Consider the following 14529-nt stretch of genomic DNA (forward strand, 5'->3'; position numbering starts at 1 on the left):
AAGGTTATGGAACTAAAAAGATCTGTCTTCCTAAGACTCATAAAAAGGCTGTTCATTATGATAAAAGTATATGGGGAAATGTGCTCCTTGCACTAAACCCACATGAACATCTACACCAAAACCATGGCATAATTGCCGAACCCACATATTATAAATTACAAATAAGACTAATTTGTAATGAGGGAAAGAATGAAAAATTGGCTGTAAATAAAGCAACAAAAAAGACTTTTCCTTAAACTCAAGGATTTCTTTCAAGTCAGACTTTATTCTTTTTTAAAAAGTCATGAACGCAATAAATTACACAATCATCCCCCCCTTTAATAAATTCTTCACAAAATAGAGTTTACAATTTGTAAGGAAAAGCTTTGAAAGTTTGCTTCCTTTCTGAAGTGCTGATGAGTTTCTCAACTTTTGTTACGCTGGTGGATTGTATTGTAGCTGCTACAACAGTGTTGATTTCAGAGATTTTACAGGAACCCAAAGAAAACACAACCAACAACCAAAATCACACACACATACAGAGATCTCAGGGACAATTATTCAATGAATAATTAATGGGATAATTAAGTTAGCATTCAATGCCAATGGGCTAAGCACCATGAACAGAGGTGACCTGGGGAGGCCTCCCCAAATTTAAAAAAGAAACCAGTGCACTTTCGGCATTAATTTTTTTTTACTGTGCATCTCATTAAATACTCCTAGCTTCTACACTGTATTTAAGAAGAACATGCAACAATGTACCCAAATCTTAATTTGCTATGGACCCGCAAATTGCAAGAAATTGCACAGAGTAATCAAGATTAGATAGGTCTTACATATGAGAGTTCCTGCTTTTTATTTTGAATCGTCAATGACTGCCAATCTCCTACAGCTCATACGCTTTTGTTTGACATGCGTATTACGGTAATGTTCAGCTGCTGGATGCCAGGATATCCTTATGAGTGCCTTTCTACTCACTATATAATCTTGTCTCCAAAGGCACAGTGGTGCTTGAAAGAGTAAGGAGAATTTAATCCCCCCAAAGAGTAAGGATCATTTAATCCCCCCAGAATATTTACGTTGTCTTACCTCTGCAGTCAAAGGACAAGACATTAATTGGGTCCTCAGCTAACCCAATATAGCATTACACTGGGAAGCCCGACAGACAGAGATACACCAGTTGATAGCAGTTCAAATTCTCAGAAAGTATGCCTCAGTGGAATTACAGGTTGTTAGTCGCAGCTCCCTGAATCTTATTTTCAACAAGAATTTCAATCTGAAAATTTTCCAAATAAATAGTTAACATTGCAATCCTAAACATCTTTATTACTTGAAAGTCCCATTGAAACCTGTAAGACTTGCTTCCAAGTCAGCAGGTTTAGGATTGGACTGCATAAGCGATAACTGTATTTGGAGCAAAGGGATATGTGTTCTATCAAGTCAAAGAAGCATCTTCATTTGAAAGGCATCTTGTTCAACACGGATATTCCTATTAGGAATAAAATCAACACACTTTCTCATTGTACTTTTCAGATCCTTGCTATATCATTTAAGGATGACGGTGTATAGTGAGTTCCAGTGCATTTGATGAGAAAACAAAGGTCAGTTCACTTTCTGATTTGAAGGTTGTAGTTAACGGCATCGGAATTATTTTAACCCAAACAATAAATCCATTTTCAACACTACAATGAACAAACATATTCTGCATTCTCTATTTACTCCAGAATCAGAGTTTCACTCCTGTCTGCAGTCAAACAGAAACAAACCAAAAAGTGCAACTCCTTTTACCCCAGGCACACGCAAAGTACAAAATGGCAACAGCCTGCACACCAGCAACCTGGAGGAGGAGACTTCTTAGTGCTTCAGAGTAAAATTCAGGAAACAGGAGGCATGGTGAACAGAGAAAACAATAATGGTATGGGCAGAAAAATGGCATGGTGGATAAGAAGAGGACACACTGGCCTGTGGCCCAATCAACTGTGCTTTGAGTAGCAGAATTGTGCTAAGTGTTCTGTATCTTCTGCCAACATAAAAGTCAGAGCAAAACAATAAGTGCAATTATTTTGGGCAGAAACACAACCACCCACTCAAATTGGCAATATTTTTTAACAGTAAAGAATCTGGAGAGTTCGATAATACACAAAGCTTTCAGAGTGTGTCTCCTTCCCAAAGGAAACAAGACAAGTATTCTGTCATGAAAACCATCACTAACAAGTGACTGAAAGAACCTCTGTTAAAAGGGAGGGCAACAATTAACATGACTAGCTCCTATGCCAGGTCAACAAATAAGGTGGGGGCATACTTGCAAAGGTTTCCACAGAACACTGAAGGTTTTTTTTTCTTCTTTCCTATGATTTACATTAGAAAAAACCATCAAATAGGTATTTTGAGTTAAATAATGCTGGCGCTCAAATGCAAGGGACAGTGGTAGTTGGAGGTCATTCCATTACCCCAGAAAAAAATGAAGCTAAACGGATAAAGACTTAACCAAGGTGCTGGCACCCAACAGCTGGATATACCATCAGATTACCTGCTGCAGCCTTCCAGTCTAAGAGGTTCTCTCCACAGTAACTCAGTGTCTGAATCAGAGGCTCCTTTTGCATCACATTTGTTTACCACATTTTATGTGATCGCGTTTTTTCTTGATGAAAAAAGCAGAGACTGGTGATATACTGGGGTTTTACAGATGAGCCACAGTCACCCAAATTCTACACGAGACAATATAAATAACGGGCATACTTTGTTCATATGGAAGAGGGAGGGAGTCAGGTCACCCATACCGACATAAATATATACACGTTTACAAAGCCAAATGATTTGCACTGCCAGCATGCAAATCTTTTCTTCCACAAGCATCCCAAATTCTGCAATAGGAAACTGGAATGTATGAAATATTCCATAACGTATTCCTAAAAAGCAGTCAACTAACCTGCCAGTTTTCCACTCCAGGTAGATAGCATAACAGCTATAGCCTGGAAATAATACATACGTGGGTAATAAAACAAGGATTGCAACCTTAAGCTTAGTTTACAAAAATCAAGAGAAATGCAATAGAAAAGAAAAAAACATGGAACCCTGACACTTTGAATTTGGGTTAGTCTGTTTTTTTGCTTCCATAAATTGCTGCACCATTGTTACAGATATAAGTCTGCCATGACAGTACACCGAAGGTCACGTGTCCCAACTGCTGTCTTTAAAAGCAATGTTGACTAATCGGAGCTCTAGTTCAAAAGCATCTGGGCGGTCTTGTGGGTTAGCAGCAAGCATTTCCTTAATCAGCTGTTTCATACGAGCATTCATTGTCTTTTTCTTAACAGGAATGAGCAGTTCCATTTTCGGATTTTCTAGCAATGCTTCTCCGACAGGCACAATCTCAGTCCCTTGTTTGACGTAACTCCCCAACAACTCTTTCTTCGTCTCTGTGTCTATGAAAGTGATCCTTTCCAACATTGCCCAGATTATAATCCCCAAGGCAAAGATGTCTGCTTTGGCCGTGTAATGGCCTTCCCAAACTTCAGGAGCCATATAGAAGTCTGTGCCACAAGCCGTAGAAAGAAAACATTTGTTTACATTGACAGGCTCTTCAGGGTTTTGTCCCGAAGCAGAACAAACCTTGCTCAGTCCAAAATCAGCAACTTTCAAAGTAGGTTCTAAGTCACTAGCATCCATCCTGCTCTGAGAGATCAAAATGTTGTCAGGTTTGAGGTCACGGTGGATTATCTGATTTTTGTGCAGGAAAGCCAGGGCACTGCTGAGCTGAAGCATAAAGCTGGTATTGGTCTTTCGGCTAGGCTTTCGGGACAAGAGGTATTCATTCATATCACCTCCATCACAGAAATCCATCACAAACCAAAGGTAATAGGCGCTTCTGGGATCAAAGGCAATTTCACCTTTCAGAGAGGTCTCCACAAGCTATAATGTAAAGACATTGGATGGATATGTTTCAGTAAGAATGACTCAATAAAGTAGCTAAATTAAAAAAAAAATACTCCACACTTTTAATGTACATATTGGCCTGTTACAGACTGCCAAAATAAAGCTGCTTTGGGTCTCTTTGGAGGTATGCTGTTTAAATGATGCATGCATCCTAAGAATCCAGAAGCTGCACCAAAAGCTGCACTCTGGTGCTTAGGGATGGAGTGTGGCTTTGGTGCGAACTCCGGACTCTTAGGACCCATGCATCATTTAAATAGCATACCTCCAAAGAGACCCGAAGCAGCTTTATTTTGGCAGTCCGTAACAGGCCATTGTAACTATTCCTGCTGTACTCATTCTCCTAATTGCTTCTTTAAGTGGTATTTTCAAGAGACATTCACTGATAGTATGGCTCAATCAATCAAAATGCTCAACAGCAGAAAATGTGAGGCTCTAGCTTTTATGCTCAAAAGTTATACTGAAGTGTTCCCCATTTAGCATGTTTTTAACTGACAATGCATAATATATAGATCACCAAGCAGCTATTTTCAAATGCTTGAGAAAATTATGCAGCACACTCAGGTTTCTATTTTTGTCTGCTCCACAAAAAATTAAACAAATGAATCAAAATCAAAATTTTCTTCACCATGTCAAAATGAAGAGCGGCTATTAAAGGATACATTTCAGTATTAATTTGAAATACAGATTTTTTAAAAAGTTATGATTAGGAAGAAGTTTTAATTTATAATTTTACTAGCTATTTATTTTTGTTTTTCAAGTGCTTTTACACAACCACATCTTTTAAAGTAATGAACCCTACATTCTAAGAGCAAAATAACAAATTTTATTAGTACCAATGTGTTTATATGACGTCCTTGTATAGTTATGACCTTCCCCTACAAAATCTCTTAAAAGGGTCACTGATATTAGTTTTCCCAGGACGGGCTTCATAGTACCCCTTTTTTTAGTGCCCTCCCTCCATGGCAACAACTGCCATCTCCCATCATGGAGGGAGAGAAGGGGCGGGCCCAATGACATCGGGACCGCCCTTAAGAGACTGAGCCCTCCCTCCATGGCAACAACTGCCATCTCCCATCATGGAGGGAGAGAAGAGGCGGGCCCAATGACATCGGGACCGCCCTTAAGAGACTGAGCCCTTCCCTCCATGGCAACAACTGCCATCTCCCATCATGGAGGAGAGAAGGGGCGGGCCCCCATGACAATCGGGACCGCCCTTAGAGACTGCCCTCCCTCCATGGCAACAACTGCCATCTCCCATCATGGAGGGAGAAAGGGGCGGGCCCAATGACATCGGGACCGCTTAAGAGACTGAGCCCTCCCTCCATGGCAACAAACTGCCATCTCCCATCATGGACGAGAGAAGGGCGGGCCCAATGACATCGGACCGCCCTTAAGAGACTGAGCCCTCCCTCCATGGCAACAACTGCCATCTCCCATCATGGAGGAGAGAAGGCGGCCCAATGACATCGGGACCGCCCTTAAGAGACTGAGCCCTCCCTCATGGCAACAACTGCCATCTCCCTCATGGAGGGAGAGAAGGGGCGGGCCCAATGACATCGGACGCCCTTAAGAGACTGAGCCCTCCCTCCATGGCAACAACTGCCATCTCCCATCATGGACGGAGAGAAGGGCGGGCCCAATGACATCGGGACCGCCCTTAAGAGACTGAGCCCTCCCTCCATGGCAACAACTGCCACTCCCATCATGGACGGAGAGAAGGGGCGGGCCCAATGACATCGGGACCGCCCTTAAGAAGACTGAGCCCTCCCTCCATGGCAACAACTGCCATCTCCCATCATGGACGGAGAGAGGGGGATTGGGGATTGGAAAGGGGCTAATGTTGAATTTTTTAATTGTATTCTGTATACACTTTTATTCCTGTAACCCTCCTGGATTCTTTGTGATTGGGCAGGCTATAAATAAATAATTTATTATTATTATTATTACTACTACTACAATTCAGTAATGTTCTTGCCATGTAAAATGTCTGGGCAAGCTGCAGTGGCACAGCGGTTGGTACTTCCCAGCCTTTGGTGCAGAGCTGGTTTTGAATGGCAGCATAGCTTTTAGCAGTGGCTTCCCATACTGTACCTAGCTCCTCTGTTTAAGCACAGCTACGTTTAGAGGGGAAAATTCAAACTTAGGTCCAAAAAACACTGCAGAAATAATCCAGTTTGAGATCACTTTAACTGCTCTGGCTCAGTGTTAGGGAATCCTGGGACTTACAGTTTATTGTGACAGAAGAGCTCTCTGACAGAGAAGGTGAAATGGCTCACAAAAATACAGTTCCCAGAAATCCCTAGCGCTGAGCCTGAGCAGTTAATGCAGATTATTTCTGCAGTGTGTTTTGGACCTAAGCTATATTTCTGATTTTACACATGTCAAAATGACTTTGTTGAAACCAGGCACCTCTATTACCATTCTTTTACTTGTTTTTCCTGAAGAGTTTCTAAAACTGTAGCAAAACAGAAAAGCAACATACTTCTTCCTTATATCTAAGCAACACTCTGAAGCAGGTAAACCTCTAACCTCCTTTTCTCAGCTTTATAAATGAAACGCTGATCCTCTTCCTCTACCCATTTATTTCTAACTCATTGTGCCTCTTCCACTTGTTTCAGTCCCATTTACCTGTAAATAAAGTGAGGAGCTGGAACCGTGGGACATCTTTTGCACCATGCCGTCTTTTTGCAAGATGCATTCCTCTAGATGAATGACATTTGGGTGTTGACTCTTGATGCTGCTAAGCGCCCAGAACTCACGCAGGGCTAGTTCGACATTCTCTGGAGCATGGCACCGAATCTTCTTCACTGCAACGCGTGCAGAGGTTTTCCTCACTACTGCTTCATACACCACACCATAGCTGCCACGACCAACCTCCCGTATTAGATCGTACTTTGGCTGGCTACTCACCATCTTCAAGGTCAAGGTGTCTGAAAGAAAAGAAACAAAGCCCCAATACAAAAAAGATTGATTTGTGTAGCATCACCAACCCAACTGATACGATGTTCATTACAACGCTATCTTGCATGAGCTGGGACCAGGTTAAAGAATACGTATACGAAGCTGCCCAAACTGAGGCTGTTCCCATGTGCCTTTTGGTAAGATCCATCAAGGTGGCACATAAAAAGCAAATCCTTTATAGTAGAAATGTCATTACTGTGGACCCCCCCAAAAAAAGAAAGCTCATCATACTCCTTGTCCTACTGACTTTGAAACAAGTTGCCCAAATCTGTTTTTTATTGACTGGTACTGGAATACAGCTGAAGAAGATTCATGCGTGTACTATTTTAGTATCAACGCAACTGCTCATATTCCTAGTATCTCGCTTTTCCATTTATTACATGTTTTTAATTTTGCACAATACCGCGAGGCAGCTTTCTGCTAAGAGAAGATAGCAAAGGAAACAGAATAAAAGCTAAACATACTGTATTGGCCTTAAATGCTGCAAATGGGCACTATGCTCTTTGTCTGTGGCAACCACTGGGCATGCTTTTTTCTCACAACAGACGCTGCAGAACATGTAGTAATTTCAGATTACATTACTCAGGAATACTTAGATATCTATATATTACATAAAAATTAACACAGTTTCTGATGGTTTTGCTACAACCATTTATCAGCTCCCTTTCAAGAACAAAATGTTTGGATATTAAAGCCAAGCGTGTAAACGAAGCTACAAAACAGAGGTTTAAAAATACCTATCTCCCATACAAGCCTATACAAGTGCTGGAATAAAGACAATGGCCTGTTCCAGACTGCCAAAATAAAGCTGCTTCGGGTCTCTTTGGAGGTATGCTATTCAAATGATGCATAGGTCCTAAGAGTCCGGAAGTCGCACCAAAGCCACACTCCATTCCTAAGCACTGGAGGGCAGCTTTTGGTGCAGCTTCTGGATTCTTAGGATGCATGCATCATTTAAACAGCAGACCTCCAAAGAGACCCGAAGCAGCTTTATTTTGGCAGTCTGGAACAGACCAATGCCTTTTCTATGGTTCAGACAAGAATGAATACAGTACATTTAATCTATATGAAGATACCTTTTAGCCTCCATACTGGGAAAAGCTTGCTTTGTGACCTGTGTACAGCAATCAATCAAGCCAGCAAGGGATGCTGCTGGATTTAAGGAAAGCAGACACAAAGCAGCTGTCAAATATGGTAGAGAACAGGTGACTGTATTACTGTATATACTTATCCATGGGTCAATGTAAGTACCGTATCTTTCCTTATTTGAAAGAAGGAACCATCTCTTGATGAAAAGCAAGAGTATAATACGTGAAGCACCGACCCCCCTCTACTCTCTCATCCATCCAATCTTAAGAGTAAACACAAAGAGTTATGGCAGCTGGAATTTTATAGGTTCTTTGACATTGTTTTGCTTTGCTTCATTCCGTAGATCCTTTGCCATATGCTCCTAAATTTTACCCTCGACATATCCATGGGTCATAGTGAAGTCCCTAATTCTGGCCCCAAAACTTGCCCATGAGGTCGACTTATAGTTGAGTATATACAGTAGATCGCTCATATGTAAACCTGACTAGCAAGCTTTATTGGACAAGCTATAAATAAATGATCCTTGGAAATCTGTAATGTACTAAAGTTCAGTGAAAGATCACATTTTTGGTATACAAGTGAGCTGGCAACTGCTGGAGTGGGATTCCAACTTTGCTCACACTTACTTAACCTCTTTTTCTCCCATCTCCCTTGGTTTGAACTTTGGACTCCGACTCTGGAGTCCGGGGTTCGATTCCCACTTAGCCATGAAACGCACTGGTGACCCTGAGCAAGTCAATGCTCTCAGCCTCAAGGGAAGGCAATGGCAAACCTCCGCTGGCCAAGAAAACTCCAGGATAGAGTCGCCATTAAGTCGGAAACAACTTGAAGGCACACAACACACACTTCTCCCTCTACACTATGAAGATGCAACACTGCTTACTGAGTATGTATGCCATGAACTGCTGTATATTTGGTCTGTGTTTAACAGTAAAGGATATTCACCTATTTATCCTATTCTAGAAATTCAAGCATAAGTTAGCAAAACTTTACTTTTACTGTGTTATCCTAAAGACAACAAACCATGTTTTCTAGGCGTTCAATGTATACTTTGACATGACCCAACGTAACGCTATGTCAGCTGGTGTGTTTTCACTCCTCGTTCTAGTACTCCTGTAAGGAACATATAATCAGAGCACATACTCCCTAAAGTTTATTTAAGAAAATCAATGGCCTGTTACAGACTGCCAAAATAAGACTGCTTCGGGTCTCTTTGGAGGTATGCTCTTTAAATGATGCATGGGTCCTAAGAGTCCGGAGGTCGCGCCAAAGCCACACTCCATCCCTAAGCACCGGAGTGCAGCTTTGGTCCAGCTTCCGGATTCTTAGGATGCATGCATCATTTAAATAGCATACCTCCAGAGACCTGAAACAGCTTTATTTTGGCAGTCTGTAACAGACCAATGAAAATAAGGGAAGAGCACAGAGCTATCCTATATTGACTAGTTTTGCATAAGGAGGACTGCCAAAGGTATATCCAGTCTCAAACTGGATTCCTTTTGCAGTATGTTTTGGAGCGTTGTCCGCTGCCACACTGCCCAATTAATACAGTTTGACACTGCTTTAACTACCTTGGCTCAATGCTATGGAATCCTAGGCGGGATACAGACCGCCCAAAAAGGGTGGTCTCCCGCCGCCCTCGTTTGTTGCGTGAGGGAGCAGCAGCGGACAAACTGCGCGGCTCCCTTGCGCAACAAAAAGAAGCTGCAAAAAGCGGCTTCTTTCTGTGGCACCATTATGACGCCACAAGGTGCCAATGGCGCACTTGCGTCATCATGAATGCGGATGCTAGGCGTCCGTCATGTCAAAATGGTGGCACCCATATGTACAGGGTGCCGACATTTTGACGTCCTGGCGCCATACTAGGCTTAGGGAGCGTCTAAAAACTACGCTCCCGGGCAACCCTAGTGCGTTGTCAGGACATACTAAAAGGCCCATTTAAATCGGGCCCTAGTTTGTAATTTTGTGAGATAGGTCCAAAACACATTGTAGAAATAATCCAGTTTGAGAGCGCTTTCACTGCCCTGGGGGATTATGGGAGCTGTAGTTTATTGTGGCACCAGGGCTCTCTGACAGAGAAGGCTAAATGTCTTGCAAAACTACACTTCCCAGAATTCCCTAGCACTGAGCCGGGGAACTTAAAGCGGCCTCAAACTGGATTACTTCTGCGGTGTGTTTTGGACCATAGTTAGCCTTCGAACTAAAAATCCCAGGATCCGATCGGACGGAGCCAGGGCAGTTAAAGCGTTGTCAGTGTGGTTGCAGCCTACTTGTCTCCCTTAGGTTAAGGATACACAAGAGTAAAGCCTCCAAATCCACCTTTCAAGACGCAAACGGCACAAAACAACTGACAGCAGAGATCGTAATAATCAGAAAATCAGGACTAGCTGCAGGTCCTACTGATAAGACCAGAAGACGGAAAACACCCAGCCTGGCACTCTCCCTTGTTGTGCCTTTTAACTGAAGCTCTGAAGAAATCAGCAGGCAGAGTTTTCCAGTGTATGGATGACAGATACAGGCCAAGCTTTGGGCGAAGACAACTGTCATGGCTCCATGTGACAGGAGCCTGGGATGTGTAGCATTCAAAGCCACAGCCGTGTGAGTCTGGGAAATGGGGATGCAAAGGGATCTTGCAGCACCTTGGAGACTAAAGTCCAAAAGACACTGCAGAAACAGCTTGGTTTGAACCTGCTTTAACTGCCCTGGATCAGTGCTGTGGGATTCTGGGAACTGTAGTTTGTGGTGGTCCTGGAGCGGAGCAAACAACAACAACAACAACAACAACAATAATAATTGAACTATGATTCTGGAGACTATGGTTCTATTCCCAACTCAGCCATGAGAGCCACTGGGTGCCTTGGGCCAGAGGTCACGCTCTCTCAGCCTCAGAAGAAGGCAACGGCAAGCCTCCTCTGAAGAAACCTTGTCTAGAAAGCCCTGAAGTTTGCCTTAGGGTTGCCATAGAAAGCACACAAACACACACACATCCCTCTCCCGGCCTCAGAGGAAGCCAACAGCAAACGCTCCATAAAGAAACCTTGCCAAGAAAACCCCAGGATGATCGGTTTACCTTTGGGCCAACGTCAGTCAGAAATGACTGGAAGGCGCACAACACACACTGAGGCATACGCTCCCATACAGACAGGCCACAATAAAGCTGCTTCGGGTCACTTTGGAGGCATGCTGTTTAAATGATGCATGCGCCCTAAGAGTCCGGAAGCTGCGCCAAAGCTGTGCCTGACTCTATGGGGCAACACACAAACACACGTGTCACACTCTCTCAGCCTAAATAAAAGACAACCTGAAGCTACACAAACACACACACACACAAAGGTCACACTCTCTCAGCCTCAGAAGAGGGCCGTGGCAAACCTCCTCTGAACCAAGGCTGACCTTAGGTCTCCATAAGTCGGGAGTGGTTTTAAGGCACACAAACACACACACAACACACACGTCACACTCGCCCAGCCCCTCAGCCCAAGTCAGAAGCGACCAGAAGCTGCACAAACACACAAAGACACCCATCACACTCTCTCAGCCTCTCAAGTCAGAAGCGACCTAAAGCCACACAAAGACACAAAAGACACGCGTCACACTCTCTCAGCCTCTCATCCTAAATCAGAAGCGGCCTGAAGCTGCACAAAGACACACATGACACACTCTCTCAAGTCAGAAGCGACCTAAAGACACACAAAGACACCCGTCACGCTCTCTCAGCCTGAACTGGAAAGGCCCCGAAGGCACGGCAGATCCCCGAAGGCACTTCCCCCTCACAGAAGCCGGGCCTCCCTCCCTTCCTCCCTCCCTGAGGCTCCGAGAGCCGGCCTCCTTTCCCCCAGAAGCGGAGGAGGCCCGAGGCCGGTCTCCCTTCCTTCCGCCCCCGGAGCCTCCTCCACTCTCCCGAAGGCCTGCGCTTCCTTCCTACCTCAGAGCCTCCGCGGCGCTGCTTCCTCCTGGCCGCCATTATCAGTCTGACTGACTCCGTTCTCCCGGGCTCCCGACACACCCCCTTCTGGACAGCAAGGCTACGGAGCGCGCATGAGCACTTAATTCCTCCAAGTGCGCACGCGCGCACCAGGCAAACACCCCCCCCTCCCCCCCCCCCTCTTCCCCCCCCCGATTGGCTGCTTCAAGGAAACAAGGGGGCGGGGCCTACGCTCTCCCGACGCTCTCATTCGCTGCGGCGCTCCACCGAAGCTGGTGTCTCTCTCGCGCCCCCTACTGGCTGCAGGGCTCAGGTGAGCTTGGCATTGCATTGCAAAGCCATAGTCCTGCACAGGGTCGCTTTGTGGCAGGGGGTGCTTACTATTAATAATAAATAAATGAATGAATGAATAAATAAATAAATAAATAATAGGCAGGGAAATGTCTAATTAACAATTAATAAGCCGCTCTGAGAGCATTTCTAAAGCGCAGGGGTAAAATACAATTATTATAAATAAATATTTTTATTATTAATAAAATTTATTATTATTATTATTATTATTATTATTATTATTATTATTATTATTATTATTATTATTATTATTATTATTATTATTTATACCCTGCTCTTTAGAAATAACTGCTACAACAAAACAAGAACAACAACAATAAGAAGAAATTATTATTAATAAAGAGAGTGGTATAAATACAATCAATAATAATAATAATAGTAGTAGGGAATAATAATAATAATAATAATAATAGGCAGAAAAATGTCTAATTAACAATTTCTAAGCCTCTCAGAGCATTTCTAAAGCATCGGGTAAAAATACAATTAATATTATTATTAACTATTTATACCCTGCTCTTTAGAAATAATAATAATAGGGAATTATTATTATTACAACCACTAAAGAGAGTGATAATAATAATAATAGGGAATAATAATAAAAATTGGCAGAAAGATGTCTAATTAACAATTTGAAGGCCACTCTGAGAATATTTCTAAAGCATGGGGTAAAAATGCAATTATTATTGTTATTATTAACTGTATTTATACTCTGCTCTTTAGAAATAATAATAATAATGATAATAATAATAATAGGAACATCACATGATTGTTATCCTACATTTTTTTTTGCTGTTTGCTATATTTTATTATTTAAATGTCAATATGTATTAATATGTATTATGTTTAATTACTTTTGTAGAACGTACACCATAGGTTTGTTTTATTTTATTCTATTCTGTTTTTTAACCGATCGTATGTACATCGCTGTGTAAATTTACAGTGCTTTATAAATAAAGCTTAATAATAATCATAATAATAATATTGATTATTTTTGATAATTTTTGTAAACCACTGTGTAAACCCTACGGCCACTTATAAAAGAAATGTAATAATAATAATATAATAATAATAATTCAACAATGCATAAAGGATAAAGCTTAATAATAATAATAATAATAATTTTTATTATTTTTGATAAATTTTGTAAAGCTGTAGGCGTTACACAGCGCTTTACAAAAATTATCAAAAATAATAAAAAATTATTATTATTATTATTATTATTAAGCTTTATCCTTTGTGCATTGTTGATTATTATTATTATTATTAAAACAAATGTAATAATGATGATGATGATGATGATGATAATAATAATAATAATAATAATCCAACAGTGCAATAGGATAAAGCTTATAAAGCTTAATAATAATAATATTTGATTATTATTATTATAATTTTTGTAAAGTGTTTTGTAAAGCCTTGGGTGCCCTGTAAAATAAGTGTGGTAATAAATAATAATAATAATAATAATCCCACAGTGTAATAGGATAAAGCTTAATAACAATAATTTTTATGGGATGCAGAGGAGGGCACAAGGAAAAAGCATCTGGACCTTTCCTTGCCAAATCTGCAAGGTGGCAGGGCTTGTGTGTGGACACACCGCTTCTGAGGCGGGTCCAAACAGGGGGCGGGGATGCAAACCCTGAAGACCATTTGCTGCTCTAACCAATAGGCCTCCCTCTCCCTTCCCTCCATCCTCTCGTCCTGCCCTCTGCTTGTGCCTTTGTATTTCCCCTTCTGCAAAGCATCCCTGCTTATTCTTACCTTGCTTTGTCACCCAGAGGTCTTCCTGCGGGTGGATCCAGGAGCATCCTTCATCTTTGCTCTTTATCTTTCTTCCTCCTTCTTGCAATTAAATCTTAGGCATTTTTCTTTTTGCTGTTCAAAAAATGGAATCTGTGGGTTTGTCTGCCTTTTCTTCCAGAAAGCCAGGAGAGGAGAGGAGAGCCCTTGCTGCCAAAACTGCATGGAGGTGTGATCTACCTGAGAATGGTCCAGGACACCTTTGTTAGCATCCTTTTTAGCCCTCCAGGCATGGGGAAAGGTGGCTTTGTGGTTCCTGCAGAGAAACCAGGGTTGAGATCGGATGGTAAGATCTCTGCCACCCCTCTCCTGCCAAGGATAAAGGGCTGTTGGTATCTTCCCTTAAAGAGACACCGTCTTCCCATTTTTCTCTTTATTAGGAGAGAATGGGTGCAATTTATTTATAGGGAGCCATTGGGAGCCTTTGGGGTTTGGTTCCAGGATCCACCCTGGGTACCAAAATCTGAGGATGATCAAGTCCCATTATA

At 42.1% G+C, this 14529-nt stretch overlaps 1 protein-coding gene across 2 annotated transcripts; it reads right to left on the minus strand.

The window, feature by feature from the left end:
- Nucleotides 1–254: 254 nt before the first annotated feature.
- Nucleotides 255–14282, minus strand: PDIK1L (PDLIM1 interacting kinase 1 like). 2 transcript variants are annotated; one of them, XM_042440902.1, is made up of 3 exons: nucleotides 14003–14282; nucleotides 6544–6845; nucleotides 255–3891 (listed from the first exon to the last, which is right to left on the minus strand). In XM_042440902.1, exons 2-3 carry the CDS (start codon nucleotides 6826–6828, stop codon nucleotides 3151–3153), a joined length of 1026 nt encoding a protein of 341 aa, XP_042296836.1. In that variant the 5' UTR covers nucleotides 6829–6845; nucleotides 14003–14282; the 3' UTR covers nucleotides 255–3150. The 2 variants fall into 2 exon arrangements, with proteins under 2 accessions (XP_042296836.1, XP_042296837.1); XM_042440903.1 differs by lacking the exon at nucleotides 14003–14282 and adding an exon at nucleotides 11891–12009.
- Between the last annotated feature and the right edge of the window lie 247 nt (nucleotides 14283–14529).

This window comes from Sceloporus undulatus, chromosome 9 (genome assembly GCF_019175285.1).
Source record: "Sceloporus undulatus isolate JIND9_A2432 ecotype Alabama chromosome 9, SceUnd_v1.1, whole genome shotgun sequence".
NCBI classification, from domain to species: Eukaryota; Metazoa; Chordata; class Lepidosauria; order Squamata; family Phrynosomatidae; genus Sceloporus; species Sceloporus undulatus.

Coding starts and splice junctions, on each gene's coding strand:
- PDIK1L (XM_042440902.1), bottom strand. CDS start 6,828: ATGGTGAGTAGCCAGCCAAAGTACGATCTAATACGGGAGGTTGGTCGT. Junction 3,892..6,543: donor GCTCCTCACTTTATTTACAG/GTAAATGGGACT, acceptor TTTACATTATAG/CTTGTGGAGACCTCTCTGAA.